This window comes from Engystomops pustulosus, chromosome 11 (assembly GCF_040894005.1).
Source record: "Engystomops pustulosus chromosome 11, aEngPut4.maternal, whole genome shotgun sequence".
NCBI classification, from domain to species: domain Eukaryota; kingdom Metazoa; phylum Chordata; class Amphibia; order Anura; family Leptodactylidae; genus Engystomops; species Engystomops pustulosus.
This window is the reverse complement of record NC_092421.1, coordinates 65,377,611-65,403,739: the sequence shown is the minus strand read 5'-3', so window position 1 is coordinate 65,403,739 and position 26,129 is coordinate 65,377,611. Positions and strand designations below refer to the sequence as shown.

The window sequence follows — 26,129 nt, the reverse complement described above, 5'->3', positions numbered from 1 at the left end:
AGTCTAGGACACATCATTGGAGATCTGATGTGGATCCATTACTGCGGCTTCGGATGATTAAAAGCTTTATCGACAGCCTCTCTGTGTAATTGAATCTGGCCGGAGACTTCCACATCCTGCTATTAGCGGCTTCAAGGTTAGGAAACCTTCACCGGATCACTGCGGGCGGAGGACCATCCATAAAGCAGCGCTCCGCTCTCATAGCTTACTATGGATCAGTATTAGCTCCAATCCCAACTCAAGCTGCAGGATGAGACAGGATGGTGTATGGTCATCTACAGACATGACACAGAAGCAAATACTCAGCTGTAAACAGTCACTAAGACCTGCCATTCTAGAATACACAGAGAAAGTTGTGTGGCTGCATTCAATAGCTAGACTGATACAGTGTAACAAACCCTCTGCTCTGTGAGGAAGACTGGATTAGAACTGCTTTTCATCAATGTTAGTCAAAAAGAGGAAGAAGCAGACAAAAGGATATAAGAAAGTTGCAGATGTTTTTATTATATGATAATTAATAAAAAGTTCTGGGATAGGAAAAACATGGCTACCCATAAACAGCGCCACCCTTGTTCATGGGTTGTGCTTGGTGCTGCATCTCAAAAGAAGTATATGGAAATTACAGCTCCCCTAGTGGTGTCTGTATAATCTGTATGTAGTGAGCTCCCCAAGTGGTGGCAGTATAATCTGTATGTAGTGATCTCCCCCTAGTGATGGCTGTATAATCTGTATGTGAGGAGCTCCCCCTAGTGGTGGCTGTATAATCTGTATGTAGTGAGATCCCCCTAGTGGTGTCTGTATAATCTGTATGTAGTGAGCTCCCCCTTGTGGTGTCTGTATAATCTTTGTAGTGAGCTCCCCCTAGTGGTGTCTGTATAATCTGTATGTAGTGAGCTCCCCCTTGTGGTGTCTGTATAGTCTGTATGTAGTGAGCTCCCCCTTGTGGTGTCTGTATAATCTGTATGTAGTGAGCTCCCCCTTGTGGTGTCTGTATAATCTGTATGTAGTGAGCTCCCCCTAGTGGTGTCTGTATAATCTGTATATAGTGAGCTCCCCCTTGTGGTGGCTGTATAATCTTTGTAGTGTGCTCCCCCTAGTGGTGGCTGTATCATCTGTATAAGAGGAGCTCCCCCTAGTGGTATCTGTATCATCTGTATACGAGGAGCTCCCCCTAGTGGTAGCTGTATCATCTGTGTATGAGGAGCCCCCCCTAGTGGCGGCTGTATAAAACCTATGCAGGTGATTTGGAGCTTTGTATCAGAAAATATAGCTCTAGTATGAACATGAACTTGCCCAATGTATCACATTGCTGACAAAACTACTGCTCTCTGTTATCAGCCACACCCTAAAATAATTATTATTCTTAATAATTTTTTCAGGTTGACAAGAATAACCGCATTTTAAGAAAAAGTTTTATAGACATTTTTGACATTTGTTCACTCTATACATTGTATGCAGGTCCATAGATGTTGTATCTTGCATATGTTAGAACAAGGCGCAGAGAAATTCAAGTATTGCTGGAAACCAGACAGTCAATGGTTAATGACAGCACAGAAACCAAAGTTTAATGAATTTACAGGAGGTCTCTGTGCAGGTCAATCGCCCCCCCCCTCCCCCATGAAGGATCAGGGGGGCTCCAGAACTTGCTGACTACATGTTGCTCTGACAGCATAGCCCTGAGGTTACACTATTGCTAGGGTTAGGGTTATGCTACAGCACCTCTGTCTAGTCACCTGAAGGTAAGTAGCAGCAATGGTTAATTTTTTTTCACAGCGATGAAGTGGTTAAGGGGCAGAACGCTACCACCATCCAAATCTGCAAGTGTTATGGAACAAACACACAGAAATATGACAAAATTGCAGCATTAAGAGTTATCTGATGCTCTATACTCCAGTCACACCCAAAGCTGCACCCCCTTGTCTAACATGGCCCGTCTCTTGTTTGTGCACTTGGAATTTTGCTGTAGACAGAGATCTAAAAAAAAAAAAAAAAACCCAATAAACCAGAACATTTATTGTCAGGGAATATTTTTGAAAGCTGCTTTGGTTGTGAATGGAGAGAGCTCTTTGAGTAGTGACTTTTTAGTACAGAGACCCCTCAGCTCGACCTTAATGGTGGTCTGCAAGCTGCGATGGCAACTACTACTCCCAGCATGCACCAAGTGGAATCAAGCTGTAGTCCCAAGTTGTAGGATCAGGTAAGTGAAACTAGTGTGTCTGCTCGATATCCATCTCGTCTTGTACTCCAGTCACCTCCAGAGCTGCACTCACAATTCTGCTAGCTCCTTCTAATGTATGGGTTCATACTAGTGAATCATGGGAGATGAAGCCTGTTGTATGCAGCAAACCTACAGATTTCCTTAAAACTATATGTCATGTCTGCACAACATGAATGCAGCTTTGGATGTGAACGGAGAATAATATATGATATAAGTCAGTATCAGCCAGGAGAGAGTATATACTTATAGTATTACCTCTGCTGATCAAGTCATCACATAGAGGGCAGTCCAGTGGGTGATAACCTGGTACATTGCAGTACCCAAAGTGACCACTGGGGTTGTGTGCCTTTAGACAATTCCCTCCAATACTCAATCCCATCCAATATTCTGTAGGATTCTCCTGTGAAATGACCCTTACTGGACGGGGGCTCATGCAAATATAAACCAAAAGTGATACTTTTAGAAGTTTTTGGCAATAATAGGGGGCGGGGCATCACATACTTGAAGAAGCGGGATAGATACATGGATAGAGCACATCTGCGATGCCATGTGACCTCCGTGTAACACAATGGCGGTATTACATGAACTATCAGCAAATTAACAAAAACAAACACAAAATTAGAAATAGCAAAAAACAAAAAAAAAAAACATTTTTACAGTTTTTGCCCCACAGAGGGGGAACAAGTCATCATTATAGCCCTTAGATTTCTCTCTGACATAAGAGAGAGGTAAGTACCAGAGACGCAACAGTAATGACCTAGACGACTGCAACCGCCCCCCCCCCTCCCCGCACCACCACACCCCGCTCACTATTCCTGCTCATGTTAATCTTGCACAGACCAGCAGGGGGCGCTCTCTTCACTGTTACACCATGTACAGGGGAACTCCCTAGAATTAAGATACATGATAACATTCAGTGTGCCATTCAGTGAGTCACCACTAGGGGGAGCTCACTACATCAAAGGGGTGCATGACCCTTACTGCCAGAGGATCCTGTCTACCCCCTGCCTCTCACCACTAGGGGGAGCTCACTACAGATGATACATTGGAGGGGTGCATGACCCTTACTGCCAGAGGATCCTGTCTACCCCCTGCCTCTCACCACTAGGGGGAGCTCACTACAGATGATACATTGGAGGGGTGCATGACCCTTACTGCCAGAGGATCCTGTCCACCCCTGCCCCTCACCACTAGGGGGAGCTCACTACAGATGATACATTGGAGGGGTGCATGACCCTTAGTGCCAGAGGATCCTGTCCACCCCTGCCCCTCACCACTAGGGGGAGCTCACTACACATGAGATGACCTTTACCGCCCAGGGATCCTGTCTGCCTCCTGCTGGTCACCACTACAGATTACAACATTTTAAAGTTGCATGCCCCTTACTATCCTGTCCGCCCCCTGCTGGTCAGACATCTCTGCATAATAAAACTAGGAAACTCTAAGGTGCAACATTGCAAAGTATAAATTGGCCAAAACTAATAGACAAATTATATGCTCCGCCCACTTCTCCAAAATTCAACGATTGAAACAATTTATCCAAATGGCTGAAAACCACAATTGTAATTGACCTCAAATGCGGAGCTCAGACTTCTGCCCACATGGGACGCGGACCCCCATCGGCTAACACTGGAATGTGCGCGGCCATCACTAGAGCCCCCTTCTGGAGACTTCTCTTTTAACGGGTTTTTCCACTATCAGCCTTAATATTCAACTAGTTATTTTGGTTAATTAAGATATTTTTTAGAAGTCGCTTTTCTATCCAGATGAAGAACTGCCGTGCATCACATGGACCATCCCTCAAGTACCGTACTATTAGTGTTCATGAAAGTAGTGGTGCTGAAAGAGAACCTGTCAGCAGTAATGACCATACAGACTGCAGCCAGTGCTATGTATTGTCCCTGGAGAGATGTGTAATCAGACCTTTGTGTATGTTGTTAGTAGCAGCAGGACTGTGATATATGGATTTATATTCCAAGATTATAGCTTCTCCAAGTGCACGTGAGAGGGGTGCTTATCTCTGTGCACTGAGCTCCAGGGACAATACCTAACTTTGGGTGTAGAGAGCACAGCAGTCTGAGGACATGCCCCCAGGACAATACTATATACTATCCATATATCACAGTCCTGCTGCTACTAACAACATACACAAAGGTCTGATTACACATCTCTCCAGGGACAATACATAACACTGGCTGCAGTCTGTATGGTCATTACTGCTGACAGATCTCTAATTATTACAATTACCTCCTATGTCAAGGCCAAGACTGCAGCAACAAAAGATGACAAAAATGGGAAAAGAAATAAAAAATTGGAGGTTTTCAGACTCTGGTTGTCAGGATGCGCTGTGCGTCCGGCGGCTCATCCTCTCTCCAGTCTCTGGGACACCAAATTCTACAATAGCAGAAAATTGTGCGCAGCCGGTCGGGCGCTGGAAGATCACGGATTCCCCGGAGCAGGCACTTGTCTGGTGTCATGTCCAGCGCTGCAGGGGTGGCTTGTAGTATAACCAGGGCAAGTCCTCAGAGCCCCCCGCGGTGATGTCACTACAGGCTCCCCCCTCCCTGTGATGTCACTACTGCCCGCTCTCCATGATGTCATCACAGCCCCCTCCTCCCTGGTGATGTCACCACTACAGCAGCATGAACGCCATGATGAAGTCCAGCAGTTTGTGGCGGTTGCCTTGAGGTAAGAAAGTGCTGCTCAAGTCCAAGATGTTATTACGATTTTCTTTATGGACCTTAAAGACCTGGAAGAGAGCAAAAATAACGACCCATTACAGGACTGCGACCAACAGGGGGCAGAGCTGAGGCGCTTACGGACCCCAAGACCCACAATGTATCATCCCCGCCTACAACGCTACAAGGGGGAGGGGCAAGAAGAGGAAATACTGACCCCAAGATCCAAAATGTATCATCCCCGCCCACAACGCTAGTGGGAGGGGCAAGAAGAGGAAATACTGACCCCAAGATCCACAATGTATCATCCCCGCCTACAACACTACAAGGGGGAGGAGCAAGAAGAGGAAATACTGACCCCAAGATCCAAAATGTATCATCCCCTCCCACAACGCTACAAGGGGGAGGGGCAAGAAGAGGAAATACGGACCCAAAGACCCACAACCCATCATCCCCGCCCACAATGCTACAAAGGGGAGGGACAAGAAGAGGAAATACTGACCCCAAAAGCCACAATGTATCATCCCCACCCATACTGCTACAGCGGGAGGGGCAAAAAGAGGAAATACTGACCCCAAGATCCACAAAGGTCTTCACCGCGTTTCTCGCGAGGCACAAGGTGGCGCTTTCAGCTGTAGGGAAAACAGAAGACAAAGAGGATTAGTCACAGGATCAAAGGGTTAAATTAATAATAAATAATTAGCAATATACATTAATCAAATGTCTCCCCTCCTTTATATGGGGGAAGGGGGGCCTGGTCACCTCAATAAAGAGGGATGGGTGACACTTAGGCTGCGATAATCTGCGGGAACCAGAAGCATCTTCTGAGACTTCACAAAAATTGCTCCAACACTGCCCCCTAGTGTTCTCCTCCAGGACTGCAGCTACAAGCAGTCACTACACAAATCACCTGCCGCAGTCACAGGAACCAGGAAAACATTAAGTCTAAAGTTTTGCGCTGTGCCGTACAGCATCATGGGTCTGCACATCAGTCCTTATACCTGGCTGCTGACTGTCTCCATACAGTGATGTCAGTACAGGAAGCGATCAGCTTTATACAGGATATCCAGGCCTATAGCGCCATCTACAGTCCACAACATTCAACTCTTACATTTTGCAATATTTTCTTTTAGATCTTTGAATTCCATTGGAGAACATTCCAGAAATTATAGAAACCAAAACAATTTCCATGTGATTATTGAGTCCGCTCAGGCCAACATGGAGGCTGGCAGACACATTAATAACCCGCACAATGACTTACTGTAGACGGCGACCTTCCGCTCGGTCCTGGCCAGCAGGTATCGGTGCAGGTTCTGGGTGAATTCTCGCTCTGTGACGGGTCCGGAGAAGTTATGGATGAAGGAGGCGGCTGAGCTGTACGCCTCTAGGATGGGTCCCAGAAGCCTCTGCAGGAAGGTAAGGAAGCCCCGGTGCTCCTCTGCCGGACTGACCTATATGACACGGATACACAGGTTATAGGTTATCACTAGGGATATCAGAAACTACTCAGATGAGGCATCTCTGCTGCCACTAATGGGGGGGGTGCTATTATCATTATATATTTGGCAAGCTCTGTGCAGCGCTGCGTAATCTGTGTGCCCTATACAAATAAAGAATTATTATTATTAAATAGAGAGGGATCTGATCAGTGTGACGGTTATAGAAACGGGGTGTACCTTGTAGCAAGGAGGTAACCCTGCAGTGTCTAGCAGGGGAGAGATAGTAACTAGATGTGGGCACCTGATATAGTAACAATAGGTAACACCTACTAGTAATACCTACTAGTCATAGAAGATGGTGACTGGGTGGGTGGGTGGGGGAATGCCATGATCATTGGGGGTATATAGATGGGTGGAGGCAGGCTTTGATTACTAAGGGGTGACTAGAAGGGTGGAGGCATGCTCTGATCATTAGGGGGGTGACTAGGTGGGTGGGAGCATGTTTTGATCATTAGGGGGTAACTAGGTGGGTGTGGGCAGGCTTTGATCATTAGGGTGGTGACTAGGTGGGTGAAAGCATGCATTGACCATTTGGGGGGGTGACTAGGTGGGTGGGGGCATGCTTTGGGTATCGGGGTGACTAGGTGGGTGTGGGCTTGATCTGATCATTAGAGGTTTGACTAGGTGGTGGGGGCATGCATTGATCATTAGGGGAGTGCCTAGATGGGTGGGGGCAGGCTTTAATAATTAGGGGGGTAAGGGCTTGATTTGATCATTAGGGGGTAACTAGGTGGGTGGAGGCATGCTTTGATCAACAGGGGGGCTAACTAGGTGGGTGGAGGCATGCTCTGATCATTAGGGTGGTGACTAGGTGGGTGGGAGCATGCTTTGACCATTTGGGGGGTTGACTAGGTGGGTGTGGGCTTGATTAGGTGGTGGGGTCAAGCTTTGATCATTAGGGGGGTGAGTAGGTGTGTGGGGGCAGGCTTTGATCATTGTGGTGGGGCCCTAGAACCCTTGTGATGCTCTGACTTATTGGGTGATGGTGATTAGATGGGACACAATTATTAAATCATGAACAGGTCTGCACCTTCAGGTACCGATCTCTTTGCTCCTCTCCAAAATCGCTGTCTTCATCCTCCTCATCGCTCCTCCAGCGCACGTGCTCCGCCATCTTGTTGTCCCAGGTGGATTCCGTCAGATTTGGACTCCCGTCCTCCTGGTCCTCCTTAGATTGCAAGGCAAAGTTTATAGCAGATATTTACAACATTCTGGTTATCAGTCATATCAGGAATTCTACTCCAGTCACATCCAAAGCTGCATGTACTGTTCTGCTGGCTTCTATACCTATATAGACCGTACTGTGCTGTAGTGGATTGTGGTACATGTAGTGTTTATACCACCCAGCAGTATCCAGCTGTGGATGCGGGTATAAATCCTCTCCGTTGGTTTCCTCCAGGTCACAGGAAGCAAGCAGATAGCAAGTACAGCTCTGGATGTGACCGGAGTACAGGACATGATGTAATATAAATTCAGTACACGTATTACAAGTAGTGATGAGCCAATCTGATACCTACTATTTGGGTCTGTGCCGTACATTGCGGGTTCGGGTACCTTGACCCGGATTTCAGAAACAGAAATTTGAATTTGGGTTCAGAAACACGGAAACACTGGTTTATGGGCATCTGAGCAGCCAAACAACTTCACCCATGCCCACTATAAACAGGACTTGTGACCCCGCTGTATAAGAGGCACCATTACCCACAGAAGAACATTAAAGGAAGGGGGGGGCAACCAATCATCTTTCTGCTCCTTGACAGAGGAGTTTTAGAACAGTCTGCTTCTGTTTTACATGTCCCAAAATGTCTGATCAATTAAAATATAAAAACAAATTGTTCTCTGTGATGAACCCTGTAACAGAAAATAGCGCCCAATCTCCACTATTTTTGCCTCCAATAAAAATTTGAATAAAAAGTGATGGAAAGGCGGTACATTTTATGAAATTTTATGGTATTAATGAAAGCTGTCAGCAGGTGTCCAGCACTTACCTCCGCCACCAGGAGCACCCCGTATGTGACCAGCCGCTGCACCGCCTCGTGACACACTTGATAGAACATCTGACAAGGCTGAAAGACACAAACATCTGTGTGAACAAGGACATAGACCCCTCTGCCGCAGGGCCACTGCTTCTGGGTAACTGGACATTAGCACCAAGGTGGTTTATGTGGGAAGCGGTTTATTTCATCCCTGTGTGAATAAGCAGTGTGTAGCAGTATTACTATATACACAATTGGCATTGCATGAGCACTTTGTGGCGATACTATTCATGCAGAGACTTTAGTGTGGTGGGACGGTATAAAACACTATAGGGCAGTACGCAGGCCGAGCATCACGGCAACTCTGATCGTGTCCTGTGCTCTGGATCCTTGGATTTTCTAGGTGGAGGGCCAGTTAAAGGTAATGTATGGCTGTTGTATACACCCAACAAACATACTTTGACTGGTAAAAATAAAGTCCATCAGATCAGACAATGGACGTCTATCTTGTGTGGCCCCTGAAGTGCTGGTGAACTGGGGAGATGCCACTGCTGTGCCCAATGCCATCTACAGGGGGCGCTATAACACATCCAGAGCCTGTGACCGGACACCAGGATGCGGCTCCGGCACCTCTCACCTTACCAGAGCAATCATTCCTTCATTGGAGAGCAGGTAGCAGAGCGCGGCGGCCGTGCGGAGGAGACGCTCCTGGCTGATGGTTTCCACGGAGGGTCCTGATGTCACATCCGCCGTCCTCCTGTTCAGCTCCACATGCAGCGCGCTGGCTAGAAAATCATAAATCAAACAAATATGTGACTACATACACAAAGCTATATACATAAAGGTCGGAACAATTATAAGAAAATTAGAATGTCCGGTGATATAGAAGAGGAGCGCAGCTCTGTAGATAAATGAAGCTCCGTAAAATGTTACTGTATACAAAGTGAGTGCAGCTCTGGAGGGGACTGATGCTTGGTTAATTGGGGTAGAAAGGCCCAAGTTTATGTGCAGTGACGGATTTTCAGGGAGGTACAATCAGTTTGCAAGCTTTAATAAATGTGGACCAGTGAGCACAGCACTGGAGGTGAATGAGGCTTTACATAATGGTGTGGCATTATACAAGGTGAGCGCAGCTCTGGAGGTGAAAGAGGCTTGGTATAATGGTGTGACAATACACACAGCGAATGCAGCTCCGGAGGTAAATGAGGCTTGGTACACGCATTAGCATTGACATCCTTAAAATCAAATACTCACCCACGATGGCCTCGGTGATGTAGACGTGGAGAACGCCGTTGCTGTAGAAGTTCAGCTCAAATACAGCGGGGATATTGGTGTTGGGAGCGATGAAGAACTCGTTGCTGGGGGCTGTGTGGGTGATGACTACAGAGTTCCCCAGGAGGTGGATGGCGTGCATGACCACGTCCTCGCAGCTGCCAGAGAAGCCCAGGTCAAAGTCCCGGGCCAGGACCTCCTCCTTCATGGAGAAGAAGTCCTCCACCAGCACAGAGAGGCTGACACCCTGCAGAGACAGGACCCCACAGGTGAGACCTCCAGGACCAAAGCTCCAACAGGTGAGTTCCCCGGAACCAAATCTGCAGACTACAGAGACAAGCAACGAGCAGGACTTACCTCCCGATAGCGGTACAGCAGCAGGCAGGCGACTATGTGCGTAGACATGACGGCACAGCACTGATCTGCAGCTAAAGGGGAAGAGACAAAGATGTCACATTAAAGGGAAAAACATCCCCAAAGTTACAGATGATCCCTTCAGAATTCAGAAAACAGTGCCACTCATGTCAGTAGGTCGTGCATGGCATTACAGCTAAGGCACATACACTGATGGCAAGCAGAGCTACAATACCAGGCAAAAGCTGAGGACATGGGAGGCGCTCTTATAGAAAGAAAGATATTTTGTCAGACTGGAGAGTTATATAATAAGCCTTTATTAGGAGATGAAATGGCTGATAACAGAGAATAATAGATCGTATCCCCTGTACAGTCACCTCTCCCTATGATGAAATGGTTGATGACAGAGAGTAATAGATTGTATCCCCCTGTACAGTCTCCTCTCCCTGGGATGAAATGGCTGATAACAGAGAGTAATAGATTGTATCCCCCTGTACAGTCTCCTCTCCCCAGGATGAAATGGCTGATAACAGAGAGTAATAGATTGTAACCCCCTGTACAGTCTCCTCTCCCTGGGATGAAATGGCTGATAGCAGAGAGTAATACATTATATTTACACTTACTGAACAGGACATGATTTGCCAGGTTGGTGATGATCTGCCTCCGGATGGCGCTGTCTACTCGCAGGTCGGGGGCGGCGCTGACTACGCTCTCAGTCACAGCATCGATTGGTCTGAAAAGTTACAAACATGTCACAATACAGAGTAATGCTTGCAGTCAGTGAATAAAAATGCTCCGATACCTGTCACAGCTGAGAGTTTGTTACCATGTAGTATCTCCTGCACTGATACTGGGTTTCAGTTTACAAATTCTGCAGTGATACATTGTAACAAAATATCAGCCTGGAGCTGAAGAGCGATGTTCAGGTTACAGAAAAGGAACAGCTATAGATCCTGGATGTAAGCCAGGCCTGTTCTCACTCACTGACAGCAAGCAGAGATAGTGGAGGTATGTGTAAAGCCACACCTGGATGAGAGGATGGCAGGCAGCAGCGCTTGCTCCAGGCACAGGGGCGCCGGGCTCAGCTTCTGTCTCTGGTTCTCCAGATATTCCTGCAGAAACAAAGAATAATCAGATCCCATCCTGTGCGATACCGCCTGCCGAGTGATGTATCTCATCCCATCCTGTGCGATACCGCCTGCCGAGTGATGTATCTCATCCCATCCTGTGCGATACCGCCTGCCGAGTGATGTATCTCATCCCATCCTGTGCGATACCGCCTGCCGAGTGATGTATCTCATCCCATCCTGTGCGATACCGCCTGCCGAGTGATGTATCTCATCCCATCCTGTGCGATACCGCCTGCCGAGTGATGTATCTCATCCCATCCTGTGCGATACCGCCTGCCGAGTGATATATCTCATCCCATCATGTGTGATACTGTCTTTTGAGATGTTGTATCTAATCCCATCATGTGTGATACAGTCTAGTGAGCCACTGTCTTTATCCCTTGGGGTTCACTTACTTTTAGAGAGAAGGGTTGTGCGAAGTCCATGCGGACACATCCATAGTTCTTCCTCAGCATTCTGAAGACCCCCTTAGCGATGCCCCAAAGACTCTCATCCTTCTTGGGGTTCCCCTATACATGTAATGACAGGTTGGGGTCACTTTCCTGCAGTGCTGCCCCCCTGTGTCTCCAGTATATGGTGGGTGCAGGTGGTACTTACCAGTTGCTCGCTGTTGTAATGGCCCTCTATGATACGGTCGTAGGAGATTCCCACCGGAATGATGAGGACATCGGGGACGGAGCTGCTGCAGAGGGTGTCCACCACCACCGAGAGGAGGCCTGCCCTGCCGCACGATGTCTTCCCGCTGCGAGAGCGCGTCCCCTCCAGGAAGATCTCCAGGAACTGGTGCCGGCACAGGAGCTGCTCGATGTACTGCAGGACACAGACACTACAGGGTTAACAACTGGCACATGTGCCAGACTGACATTAAAAGGTAAAGACCAGCAGGGGGCGCTGCAAATTTACAAGATGTGTATCTAATCCTTTCCAGTGTAATACTGTCTGCTGAGCTGTGTATCTAATCCTATCCAGTGTGATACTGTCAGGTGAGCCGTGTATCTAGTACTATCCAGTTTTATACTGTCTGTTCAGCTGTGTATCTAATCTGGGTGCAGTATATGATGGGGTACATACTCCGTGGAGCAGGGCGCGGTACAGGACGTCCTTCTTGCCATCTGGGGTCTCGTCCAGTTTACGTCGGATGAAGAATCCCCCCAGTAGGTGAATCAAGGTGCTGCCAAAGAAGAAGTAGATGAATAATGAGGGCGAGAGGTGTCCGCTGGGGGGAGTAGTTCCTATATCACTCATCCAAAGTCAGACAGATGAAGGGGATGAGGTCACCTCGTAGTTTTACACCAGGACACTGACCTAAATTCAGGACCATGATTGCAGCAGATCTATTCCTGGAGCCTTCAGCTTTAGGGCCGAGCTCTGGGAGTAATGAATAGGATGCCAGGGCTGCAGTATACACTGACACCCTGTATAATGGATACTAACCTGAATATGGGGATGTTGAGGTTGTTTCCAGCAGCGATGTGCGGGGCTTTGATGTTATGGCAGAACAAGACGAAGGTGAGGAGCAGGTAATCGATGTGAGACTTGTGCACAGGAAGGAAGACGAGAGGAGCCTTCATCTGGGGGAAGGAGAAGACATGGGGTCAGTCACCTGAACAGCAATCGACCCGTAGGGTCACGCGAGACACGCAGTTACCTCAGTGGCCGCTTTCTTCACCATCTCCATCTGACCCTTGTGGATCTGGATATTCCAGAAGAAGCCATTGAAGAGTTTCAGGAGAACCCAACCGGTCAGTCTGGAAGGAGGAAGGACCACATGTAAGAAGTGGGAGGAGGGGGGTGGAGCTGCAGCACAGAGGAGAAAAGCACTCACTGCTACATGAGAGAGGGAATGCTGAGTCCAGCTGAGCGTGCATGTGCTCTGACCGGGGAGAAGTCACTGCTCCAACAACTCTCATACGCCCCGATTCGGGGACACCAAAGGTGCAAGTATGGAGACCCCCATATAAAATTCAACTGGTCCCAGAACCAACACACACCAGAGAGGAGGATGGGAGACCCAACCGGCACCATCAGAAAGGAAGAGGAGGCACAAACCCAAGAAAGCAACGAACTGGAGACCCAACTGCAGGATTAGCGGCACCAGGAAGGAAGGAAGGGGAGGCGCAAACACAAGAAAGCAACGAACAGGAGACCAAACCCGAGGAAGTAAGGGGAGGCCCGAGCCACGGCCCCAGGAAAGAAGGAAGGGGAGGCCCGAGCCACGGCCCCAGGAAAGAAGGAAGGGGAGGCCCGAGCCACGGCCCCAGGAAAGAAGGAAGGGGAGGCCCGAGCCACGGCCCCAGGAAAGAAGGAAGGGGAGGCCCGAGCCACGGCCCCAGGAAAGAAGGAAGGGGAGGCCCGAGCCAAGGCCCCAGGAAAGAAGGAAGGGGAGTCCCGAGCCAGGACACCGGGAAAGAAGGAAGGGGAGGTCCGAGCCAGGACACCGGGAAAGAAGGAAGAGGAGGTCCGAGCCAGGACACCGGGAAAGAAGGAAGAGGAGGTCCGAGCCAGGACACCGGGAAAGAAGGAAGAGGAGGTCCGACCCACGACATCCGAAAAGAAGGAAGGAGAGGCCTGAGCTACGACACTGAGAAGGAAGGAAGGAAAGGGAAGCCCCAGTCACGGCCCCAGGAAGGAATGAAGGAAGGGGAGGCCCGAGCCACGGCCGCAAGAAGGAAGAAAGGGGAAGTTTGAGATATGGCCCCATTAAGGAAGAAAGGAAGGAAGAAAGAAAGAAAAAAAGGCGGAAGGAAGGAAAGGGAGGTCTGAGCCACGACACTAGGAAGGAAGGAAGGAAGGAAGGAGGGAGGGAGCGAGGTAAGGAGATAGGAAGGGAAATAGGAAAGGGAGGCTGGTCCTGCAGCAAAGGACTGAGTACCATCATGTGAACCAACAGATCAGGATGGAACCGAGTGCAGATTACACCTCATTAATGAGTAATTATCCTCCCTGATCCGACCCATATACATGACAACTGGAGGATGGGAATGCACAGGTCACATGACTAATGCCAGCTAGAAAATCTACCCTGACCCGATTCACACAACAAGATCTGGATCTGCCCTGCATCAATAATTGCAGGATTATAGGAAATGATGAAGATCAGTAAATGTCAGTGTCCCTACTTGTCAGGCTGTGCTGCACTGCATTGTGGGAGATGTAGTGCAGTGTAATATTCTGCGGGAATCTACATCTCCCATAATGCAGTGCATGTGCTGTAATACCCGGGTCAGGCCATTCTTGGGATGTGACTGGATGGACACCTGATCATGGCTGGAGATATAGAGGCCACCATCTCCTGCAGGATCTTCTTGGCTTTTCTCTTCACCTTGTTCACAGACTTGGGGTCTGCGGCCCCCGTTTTCTCGGCAGCCACCTCCTCAATGGCCTGCAATACCCTAGAAAATAACACACATCATAAGAAGGGACCCCTGAAAAGGTGACTGCACCCCCAAAGTGTCACCTAGGAGGCAGCGTCCTGACCATATACACAAGACCTGGGTGATACCAGCAGTGACCAGAACCCAATATACTAGTGCTGCTCCCACAGCTGAGGGCTTGTTACAATGCATCAGTGCTACAAAGGACTATAAATGGGCCTGCACTGCTGTAATAAGTACAGCCACTGTACAATGTATGGCGCTGTACTTGGTACTTTATCACTGAATAGATAATTGATAGTGCTACTGGGTGTGGGACCCCCACAAGGCTCCTATTGATCCATCTTAGGACTTCTCATTATAATAGATCTGATGTGACACAATGTGACAGTGCAGGTCAAATGTAATGCAAGGTGCATGACCTGCAAAGATTGAGAACCTTTTAACCCTTCACACTCCACCCCCCCCCCCCCACCCCCACATCCCCAATCATCTCCTACTCAGATTCCCTCTGTACCCTGTGTCCTGTTAACCCTTCACACTGACCTGTACCCCATGTCCAGACCTGCTTTTATACGGTGACCCGATTTACCCTTTATAGCGGAACGGTGTCCTGGCATGTCCTCAGATTCTGTTACCCCATTAACCCTTTACAGCGTAACATGCCACCCGTTGTCATTAACCCTTCACACTGCGGCTACCCTGTCCTCACCTGCACAGATTCTGTTGTCCTATTTCACACTGCCCCGCTGTGTCCTAACCTGCTCCAATACTGTGACCCGATTTACCCTTCATACTGCAACCATGTCCTGGCCTGCACACACTGTGTGAACCCATTAACCCTTCACACCACATTCCCCAGCTCCCGTGTCCTGACCTGCTCTGGTTCAGCACCAGCTCGGCCATGTTGCTGCAGAACATGTTCTTGTTGACGTCTCGCTCTTGGACAAACAGCACGTAACAGAGGCGACGAGCCAGCCAGCCGCGGTGCCTGAGGGGGGAAAGCGGAGAGAGAGGTCAGAGCCCCGACCCTGATCACACAGGACGCCCCAGGGCCGCGCTCCGCTACTGGTCAGATAACGCACCTGCCCCAAAGATGATAACAGACTCATTGCAAAATTCGGAAAACACACAAAAAAGGAAAAAAAGGTGGAAAATTCCACTTTTATTTTTTTTAGAAAATACAATGTAGCAACGTATCCAATGCATCATGGCCCCCTTGTGAGGTCACACTCGGGGGATTCGATATTTGGGTCACATATAACAGATACAGTAATGACAATGGAACACAATCGTAGAATAACGCACATATATAAAGGAGCCCCTCCCCTCTTCCTATATTACAGTCACAGGGGCGGGGCCGGGGTTATCAGTGTCCTTGTCCGCTGTATGAGCCATATAATGTACAAGTAATAGGTCAGGTCAGCCTTGTGTAAATGATCACACCCGCAGCGCCAGTCACTGAGCGCCCGCAGCACTGACACCACGTCTGCTCCTTTATTGCACAGAAGGGCCGGGACGGTTTTACACAAGATAAAGCCCCAGACTGAAAAATCGTCCATTCCAAGCTATTCTAAAACCGCCATATGGTGCAACATTAAATAATAAGAAGAATTCCCACCTACACTGATACACTGTACCAGCTGGTCAGCTGTGTGAGGGACAATAGATGACGTCCAATGACAAGAAGCAAAAAAAATGGAAATGGTGGGAAAAAAAATCTAAAACTGAACACAATTTACATAGGACTAATGTCACTTTCCTGGGGCTTCCAGGGTCAGGGGTTACATATACATAACAACTAGCTTCATTGTTACATATGGGAAGGTTTATATAAAGTCACCAATTTTGGATCAAACCCATCAGGTAACAATGTCAACTCCAGACGCAGAGAAGTGATTCGATACAATGTAAATATTAACCCCGTACCGTACAGTGTGGATACAACTACGTGTCAATATTAGCAGAGAATGTTAGCGACTGTACGAGGGGGTCATAGGCTGAGGAGAGTGGAACATATAGAGATCTATAGAGACTAAGCTGTGAGCAAGGAATGTATAGAGATCTATAGAGACTAAGCTGTGAGCTAGGAACGTATAGAGACCTATAGAGACTAAGCTGTGAGCTAGGAACATATAGAGACCTATAGAGACTAAGCTGTGAGCTAGGAACGTATAGAGATCTATAGAGACTAAGCTGTGAGCTAGGAACGTATAGAGATCTATAGAGACTAAGCTGTGACCTAAGAACATATAGAGATCTATATAGTCTAAGCTGTGACCTGAGAACATATAGAGATCTATAGAGACTAAGCTGTGAGCTAGGAACATATAGAGATCTATAGACACTAAGCTGTGAGCTAGGAATATATAGAAACCTATAGAGACTAAGCTGTGAGCTAGGAACGTATAGAGATCTATAGTGATGTAAAAACAGAAATCAGAAAAAGTAAAATACAATAAGGAATGTAAATCCTTCAATAATACTGCACTAGAACTGGGTCGGACTATGTGTTCTATATACATGCGCTCGTGTAAGGAGCGATCTGGTTTGTCCTGTTTTCACTTTCCCAAAAACAAGTTTAAATTTAAAAAAAAGTTCTAAAAGTGTTGAAAAAAAAAACCCAGAAATCAGATACCCAATCAGCTGTACATGTGACCGGCAATAACCCATTATCTACATTTCTAGCCGCCGCCCTAGATCCGGAGCCTTCAGATCCTCCAGATAAGAGATGACAGGACTAAAATATTATACGTCATTCCTCTCCCCGCCATAGGAAGAGCAGTGAGAACCTACCGCGTGTGCGTCTCATTGATGTAGATAACATTGCGGAGGCCCAAGGACGGAATACTGGGGTTATAATACTTATCCTGCAAGACAACAACAGAGAGATTACAGGAGGATTATACATGATGGATGATACTCCAGAGCTGCACTCACTATTCTGCTGTAGCTGGTGCAGTCACTGTGTACATACATGACATTACTTATCCTGTACTGATCCTGAGTTACATCCTGTATTATACTCCAGAGCTGCACTCACTATTCTGCTGTAGCTGGTGCAGTCACTGTGTACATACATGACATTCAGTGGCGTAACTAGGAGAAGCAGGGCCCCATAGCAGGCTTCTGCATGGGGCCCCCCTTCTCACTAAAGAAATATACATATTTGTATACTCACACATGCAAGTTATAATCACACATTTATACACACAAATAGAGCATGTATACACATGTATCACATATATGTTATATACATGTTATGCTGTATAATGTGCAGAATAATATGTATATAATGGAGCGCATTCTCTACTCTTTAGTATGTCAGGTTGGATGTTGGGGCCCCCTGACACTGTGGGCCCCATAGCGGCTGCTATGGCTGCTACCACTGTAGTTACGCCCTTGATGACATTACTTATCCTGTACTGATACTGAGTTACATCCTGTATTATACTCCAGAGCTGCACTCACTATTCTGCTGCTGGTGCAGTCACTGTGTACATACATGACATTACTTATCCTGTACTGATCCTGAGTTACATCCTGTATTATACTCCAGAGCTGCACTCACTATTCTCCTGCTGGAGATGCAGTCACATACAAGAAACCTAGGAAGTCACAATCTAATCCTTGTACCATTGTAACAGTCATATAAGGATGAATGGGATGAAGATTATATGAAGAGACAAGACATAAACCCAGAGGATCAGTTGGTGCCCCCTCTGCAGGTATTAGCCCCCCTCTCCTCGCAGACAATCTCTCTTAAACCTCTTACCCGGCTCTGTGGCATGCACACGTAGCAGCATCTGCCCACGAATGGCCGCTTCCGGCTCAGCAATGTCTCCTTCCACTTCAGGGTAGAAGATGTAAAGACGGCCGGGCTGGAGAAGCGCACACCCTAAAAGATAAAGGCGATATCATATGTAGCATTCTGTATATTCATTGCATCCGATACTAGTGGGGGCTCGGTCATAGTGGGTGACAGTAAGGGCCACCCTTAAGTTGTATATAAGAACACGTATCATCAGCCTAGTCTCTGGAAATCTTGGCAGCGAGGATTTACGCTCCCCTGACTACACATTGTCGGAGGACTGGCCTAAGTCCCTGCTATGCCCACAGCAGCACAGAGGACTGTCAGCACATCCGGAGGGCACACTGCTGTTATACGAGCACCGCATGTCCCTATTATCGTAACTAAGTCTAGCGGCATTATTTAGGCACAGTATGACCTCTAATAATAATAACCTTTATTTATATGGTGCCATGAAAATCCAGAGCGCTTTACAGATTTTGGGGAAACATTTCCAAGTAAGATACTATATTACAGAGTAATAGCAGTCATATGGTACAATAGTGAGGGTCCTGCTCACGAGAGCTCACAGTCTATGAGGATGAGGGGGTGACACTAGAGCTCACAGTCTATGAGGATGAGGGGTGACACAGGAGCTCACAGTCTATGAGGGTGAGGGGTGACACAGGAGCTCACAGTCTATGAGGAGGAGGGGGTGACACAAGAGCTTACAGTCTATGAGGATGAGGGGGTGACACAAGAGCTTACAGTCTATGAGGATGAGGGGGTGACACAAGAGCTTACAGTCTATGAGGATGAGGGGGTGACACAAGAGCTTACAGTCTATGAGGGTGAGGGGTGACACAGGAGCTCACAGTCTATGAGGATGAGGGGGTGACACAAGAGCTTACAGTCTATGAGGATGAGTGGTGACACAAGAGCTTACAGTCTATGAGGATGAGGGGGTGATACAAGAGCTTACAGTCTATGAGGATGAGGGGGTGACACAAGAGCTTACAGTCTATGAGGATGAGGGGGTGACACAAGAGCTTACAGTCTATGAGGATGAGGGGGTGACACAAGAGCTTACAGTCTATGAGGATGAGGGGGGTGACACAAGAGCTTACAGTCTATGAGGATGAGGGGGGTGACACAAGAGCTTACAGTCTATGAGGATGAGGGGCTGACACAAGAGCTTACAGTCTATGAGGATGAGGGGGTGACACAAGAGCTTACAGTCTATGAGGATGAGGGGGTGACACAAGAGCTTACAGTCTATGAGGATGAGTGGTGACACAAGAGCTTACAGTCTATGAGGATGAGGGCATGACACAAGAGCTTACAGTCTATGAGGATGAGGGCATGACACAAGAGCTTACAGTCTATGAGGATGAGGGCATGACACAAGAGCTTACAGTCTATGAGGATGAGGGGTGACACAGGAGCTTACAGTCTATGAGGATGAGGGGTGACACAAGAGCTTACAGTCTATGAGGATGAGGGGATGACACAAGAGCTTACAGTCTATGAGAGGGTGACACAAGAGCTTACAGTCTATGAGAGGGTGACACAAGAGCTTACAGTCTATGAGAGGGTGACACAAGAGGTATAAGAGCTTGAACAATGATCCAGCTATTTTTATAAGTGACTGAAATAAGTTAATTTTAAAAAAAATGCTTCTTGAATCAGCGATCAGTCGCCATCTTATATAGGGAGTTTAATAGATCTGCCTAAATAAATGGATTGTAAGAGCACGTTTGAAGCTTTGGACATTGGCTATTAGTCTGGTACATTCCGGGCATTCCTGAGAACTGGTGCAGCTCGGGTGAAGTCCTGAAGACTATAATAATAGGACCACGTGTCAGCATTATTTTGCCTCTGTATGGCGGTAAATTTGCAGATAGGACAGACACATTGTTTGACTTTTGTATGGTAGTGTTATTTTGGGGGGGAAGTATGAAGGTTTTATTTGGGTGTGGTGTGAGCCATAATACTGGCACTAAATCATAGCATCATTCAGGGAGTGTAGGAAAGTATTAAAGGAAACCTACCACTTGAAGTGGCAGGTTTCCGATGGCAATACCGGGCACCAGCTCAGGGTGAGCTGGTGCCGGAGCTTATTTTAGTTAGTGTTTTAAACCGCGGTATCGCGGTTTAAAACACTTTTTAAACTTTATAGCCGGCGCAGGCAGGTACGCGCTCGGCGCTTACCGTGCGCGCGGCTACATAGGAAGTGAAGGAGAGCCACGCGCATGGTAAGCGCCGAGCGCGCACCTGCCTGCGCCGGCTATAAAGTTTAAAAAGTGTTTTAAACCGCGATACCGCGGTTTAAAACACTAACTAAAATAAGCTCCGGCACCAGCTCACCCTGAGCTGGTGCTCGGTATTGCCATCGGAAACCTGCCACTACAAGTGGTAGGTTTCCTTTAATGTAGCAGTATGGTGCTATATTTAGGGCAGTGTATGAGCCATTATGCTACAACTGTATGGCAGTGTTTTTGTGGTCAAGCATGGAGTTTTTTTTTTACATTAAATCATATTATTATTTGGAAATCATAAAGCAGAAGTATCGTGGTATTATCTTAGCACTGTATGGCAGTATAATTTTGGCTATGGATATAGGTATTATATGGGAAGTGTATAGCAGTGAGTTTTGGCAAAGTTTATTGGTATTATTTGGGCACTGTATGGCAGCATTGTAGGGTCGACATTTGCAAAGAGTTTGTATGTTCTCTCCGTGTTTGCATGGGTTTCCTCCGGGTCCTCCGGTTTCCTCCCACACTCCAAAACATACTGGTAGGTTGATTAGACTGTGAGCCCCATGGGGACAGGGACTGATTTGGCAAGTTCTGTGCAGCGCTGCGTAATCTCTGTGCGCTATATACATAAAGGAATTATTATTAGCTTAGTACAGTGGTATTATTGAGGCACTGTATGAAAGTATTACCACGGGACACGTATAGTGGTATTATTTGGGCAGAGTATGGCAGTATTATTGTCTGTAGAGATTTACTTGCTGTAATAAAGTCTCTAATTCACACTCCATGGTTCAGACCCACAGATCAGGTTCAGTTAATCCATGAATAATTTTATAGATGGTGACCAGACAGTGAGTGGTAAGAGAATTGTTGTAGATAAACTACAGCCTGTTTTATAACCTCAAGTTTCATAAGAATCAAGAATGTTAATTACACAGAGCACAAACAAGGGCAGGAATCGTAAATTATGTGGCACAGTTATAAGAGGAGCGGCAGGTATCACACCTGTGTCTCCGGAAATGTGTGACATGAAGCAGTGATCATAGAGACAGAGAGCGTCTCACTGGCTGATAACAGAGAGTAATAGATTGTACGAAGGGGATCAGCCATTTCCTCACGGGGAAAGGTGATTGTTCAGGGGGGATACAATCAATTACTCTCTGTTATCAGCCATTTCATCCTTAGGTGAGGTGACTGTACAAAGGGGATGCAGTCACCTCACTTAAGGATGAAATGGCTGATAACAGAGAGTAATAGATTGTATGCCCCTCCTGTACAGTCACTTCTCCCCGGGATGAAATGGCTGATAACAGAGAGTAAAAGACTAGTACACATAGCTGCAACAGGTGGAAGTTATATGTTAATCCTGCACATCAGTGTCTGATCATGTACAATGAGGCCACCGTAAGCAAATTAAGTTCTATTCAATGCCTGGATAATACTGGTATATCATACAGATTAGTGCCAATTGATAGCCATTAGTAGCGCCCCCTTCAGCGTGGTAGGATAATGAACCACTTTCATTACCCTGGGCTAGCCATCGAATAGCAAAGGGGATCAACTGGAACAGAACCCATCACCAGTGTGAACATCGCCCTAGAGACACCAAGATACTAAGTGTCTGATAACATGTATATCACATGTGACTACCGATATATAATACTCCCGCCCCCAGTGGCCCATAAGTAATACTCCTGTCTCACTGCACATAAATATTACTACCACCTGACCGCCAAGAGACACTGCCGGCCATATATAATACCACCACCAAACTGCCTCTAAATAATACTACCAGCCCAACTCCCCATAAATAATACTACCACATGGCAACCAATAGATACTACTGCCCTACAGCACATATATACTACCACCACCTGACTGCCAATGGCACTACTCGCTGGCAGCATCTGTATTGCAGGCATGATAGCTCTGTATACATTGTAACGCACAGCACTACTGATCTATTGTAACAAAGAGGAGACATAAACACTGTACTTGCTTTATTCCCAATCCGTAGAGATTAACCTACAAATACACCGCAGCATGCGTCAGCAAACACCCGTCATGACCCTATAATGCATCGAGGTCACGTGACAGAGAAGATTTACAACACGGACGCCAATGGATTAAGATTTACAACACAGCATTACATTGACCAATCCCATGGAGGAAACTGTCAGCAACAAAGTATCAGCGGGATGAGCACCCCTCCATGCTGACGTCACTCACCCACTCCTCACTGCAGGTCTTCAGCCTCCCATGCGTAGCATCCACCGAGCTGGGCAGGTAGGAGATGTCAGCCATACCCAGGGAATATCCGGCCTCCTCCATCACACTCAGCCGGGATGAAGCCTCCACCGCCGCGGTCACTGCAGCTGAGCCACCGCCGCCTCCGCCACCCCCTGCAGCCGGGAAACAATAGAGACCACGTTACAAAAGAGAGAAAAAAAACTGTCACTCTGCAAAGCAGAAGATGAATGAGGACCCTGCTGGGACTGTCCAGGGCTGTCCTGGGGTCTGCACTATAAATCTTTATGGGAAAAAAAAAAAAAAGAGAACAACTTCTAATTCCCATCAGAATCAAATTTTAAAAAATCTAGTTAAAAAACACAAATATAAAAAAGGGATTTTTTTTTTTAAATCATTAAACGTCCTAGGTTTATAAAACAGAAAACATTGAAGTTTTGTAATGGAGTAAATGACTGTACACCCATCAGAGAATGTCCTGGGATGTCACAGAAATACAAGTATTAAATAAATAAATGCCAGGAAATAAAAATATAATTAGAAATGTACAACGGAGCAATATAGAGCAGAGCGTATCGGATTGTTAGGGTCCTGGAAGCTGCATTGAAAAAATAAAAATTCAATCCCAAAACAAAGAAATCCTAAAACTAGAAGGTAAAGATGGATCACAAATAGGAATAATATTATAAGATTGGAAATACTTGTAGCGCACACGGCAGACCCCTCCAGCCACTACACACAACATCCAAAAACATCAATACAAAAAGTAACATTCTGACAAATATTTGTGTTGCTTTGTGTTGTCCTGACGACTTTAAACAAACTCATGCACATTACAAGGATCACGACTGGAGGACAGCAGAGCAGGACTGTCACTTCAAGGTCACAAGAGGAGGGGGCTTATCAGGGGCTATAAATACATCCTGCCCTGTATAATGTACAAGAGATCTGACATATAACAGGGGTGTCACAGGACAGTGTGTACCAGATACAAGAGGGCAGGGGTGTCAGGAATGACAGTGTGTGCTGTATACAAGAAAACAGGGGTGTCAGACAGTATAGTGTGTGCTGTATACAAGAAGATAGGGGTGTCAGACAGGACAGTGTGTACCAGATACAAGAGGACAGGGGTGTCAGGCAGGACAGTGGGTGCTGTATACAAGAAGACAGGGGGGTCAGGCAGTACAGTGTGTGCTGTATACAAGAAGACAGGGGTGTCAGGCAGTACAGTGTGTGCTGTATACAAGAAAACAGGGGTGTCAGACAGGACAGTGTGTGCTGTATACAAGAGGACAGGGTTGTCAGACAGGACAGTGTGTGCTATATACAAGAGGACAGGGTTGTCAGACAGTATGTGCTATATACAAAAGCACAGGGCTGTCAGACAGGACATTGTATACCAGATATAAGAGGACAGGGTTGTCAGAGCGGACAGATTGTGCTGAATACATGATGACACGGGTGTCAGACAGGACAGTGTGTGCTATATACAAGAAGACACGGGTGTCAGACAGGACAGTGTGTGCTATATACAAGAGGACAGGGGTGTCAGGAATGACAGTGTGTGCTATATACAAGAGGACAGGGTTGTCAGACAGGACAGTGTGTGCTATATACAAGAGGACAGGGGTGTCAGACAGGACAGAGTATGCTGTTTACATGAGGACAGAGTTGTGAGACAGGACATTGTATACAAGATACAAGAGAACAGTGTTGTCAGACAGGACATTGCATACCAGATACAAGAGGACAGGGTTGTCAGACAGGACATTGCATACCAGATACAAGAGGACAGGGTTGTCAGACAGGACATTGCATACCAGATACAAGAGGACAGGGTTGTCAGACAGGACATTGCATACCAGATACAAGAGGACAGGGTTGTCAGACAGGACATTGTATACCAGATCCATGAGGACAGGGTTGTCAGGCAGGACAGTGTATACCAGATCCATGAGGACAGGGTTGTCAGGCAGGATAGTGTACACCATATACATGGGTACACGATTATCAGGCAGGTCAATGTGTGCTATATACATGGTGAGGATATTTTACTGCGTGTAAGGTACAAGACCTGAGGAAGTCTCCCAATATGGGGACAGAGTTGTCAGGTAGGAACAGTTCAGAATATATCCCGGACTCATGAATCTGTAGCTGATGAAATGCATCAGTAATAAAAGCAGCATGTAGTAAAGAAGAGGGGGGGGGGGGGTCAGCAGAGGGTATGATGTATAGAAACAATGTATTGGGGTGTTAGGCGGGGTTAGGCACAGCAGGGACATGAGTGGTATAAGAGTAGTACAGTCCATAAAGTGACAATCAGTGTCAAGTCTATATTATACAGTGGAAAGCAGATACATTGTATATTACATACAGGGGCACATGAAGGAGCAAAGGAGATACCACTAGGAACAGAGAATATCATATACACTTAAAAGTTGTGTACTGGGTTTTCAGAGCAGCCCTAAGCTCCATCAGAGTGGTAGACAGACTCCATGTAGTCTTAATTAAGGGGATATTAGATTATGCAGGGGATGCAATGTATACAGCCTCATATAACAGATACAGTACACAGAGTGGGAATACAGTGCATCAGAGAGGTACAGGACACGTATGATATATTGTATACTCCACATATACAGTAAACAGAAGCAGAACAGTTCATATAGATAACAGATTCCATATATTGTGTAAAGCAGAAGATACAATGTATACTGCATATACATAACAGCGAGGTACACGTATACTTCATCCATGGTGCAGGGATGTGCGGCACATGTAGAGAATACTGCATGGACTGTGTCCCACTGATACATTGTAACAATCCACTACCCATCAGACTCTACATGATGCATAGTATAGAGCAGGAGATGCAGTATGCTCCATACATGGTGCAGGGATGTCAGGCACATGCAGGAGATGAAATGTATCAGTGACCTGTCAGATTCTACATGATACATAGTATAGAGCAGGAGATGCAGTGTATACTCCATACACGGAGCAGCGATGTCATGTATAGCACATAGCATATGTATAGTGTATACTGGGTGAGGTATAGGATACATAGTGTATACTGGGTGAGGTATAGGATACATAGTGTATGCTAGGTGAAGTATATAATGCATAGTATAGAGGGGACACAATGTACAGCGTTAGAGGACACGTGACTCACCTTTCTCCGGCTCCCGCAGCCCCGCACTGCGCCCTGTGCACGCCTCTCCCTGCTCCTCTCCAGCCGGCACGCTGGTGACGTCATCAACATGCGCCCGCCTACAGTCCCCGCCGCCATGATAAGTGAGGGCGAGTGCCCTGAGTGTGAGTGACCCTGAGTAA

At 47.0% G+C, this 26,129-nt stretch overlaps 1 protein-coding gene across 2 annotated transcripts; it reads right to left on the bottom strand.

Moving 5' to 3' along the window:
• Positions 1 to 480: 480 nt before the first annotated feature.
• Positions 481 to 26,069, bottom strand: GPAM (glycerol-3-phosphate acyltransferase, mitochondrial). 2 transcript variants are annotated; one of them, XM_072130090.1, is made up of 21 exons: positions 25,969 to 26,069; positions 22,779 to 22,951; positions 18,277 to 18,399; positions 17,298 to 17,371; positions 15,379 to 15,492; positions 14,385 to 14,519; positions 12,776 to 12,875; positions 12,562 to 12,698; positions 12,199 to 12,298; positions 11,725 to 11,937; positions 11,523 to 11,636; positions 11,024 to 11,109; positions 10,621 to 10,730; positions 10,001 to 10,071; positions 9,626 to 9,890; positions 9,014 to 9,156; positions 8,384 to 8,461; positions 7,426 to 7,563; positions 6,158 to 6,347; positions 5,470 to 5,528; positions 481 to 4,967 (listed from the first exon to the last, which is right to left on the bottom strand). In XM_072130090.1, the coding sequence occupies exons 2-21, from the start codon at positions 22,878 to 22,880 to the stop codon at positions 4,851 to 4,853; spliced, it is 2,469 nt and encodes an 822-aa protein (XP_071986191.1). In that variant the 5' UTR covers positions 22,881 to 22,951; positions 25,969 to 26,069; the 3' UTR covers positions 481 to 4,850. The 2 variants fall into 2 exon arrangements, with proteins under 2 accessions (XP_071986191.1, XP_071986192.1); XM_072130091.1 differs by lacking the exon at positions 25,969 to 26,069 and adding an exon at positions 23,498 to 23,603.
• Positions 26,070 to 26,129: the final 60 nt, after the last annotated feature.

Coding starts and splice junctions, on each gene's coding strand:
- GPAM (XM_072130090.1), bottom strand. CDS start 22,880: ATGGAGGAGGCCGGATATTCCCTGGGTATGGCTGACATCTCCTACCTG. Junction 17,372..18,276: donor TGTGCATGCCACAGAGCCGG/GTAAGAGGTTTA, acceptor GTTGTCTTGCAG/GATAAGTATTATAACCCCAG. Junction 11,938..12,198: donor ACCGCGCCCTGCTCCACGGA/GTATGTACCCCA, acceptor TGTGTCCTGCAG/TACATCGAGCAGCTCCTGTG.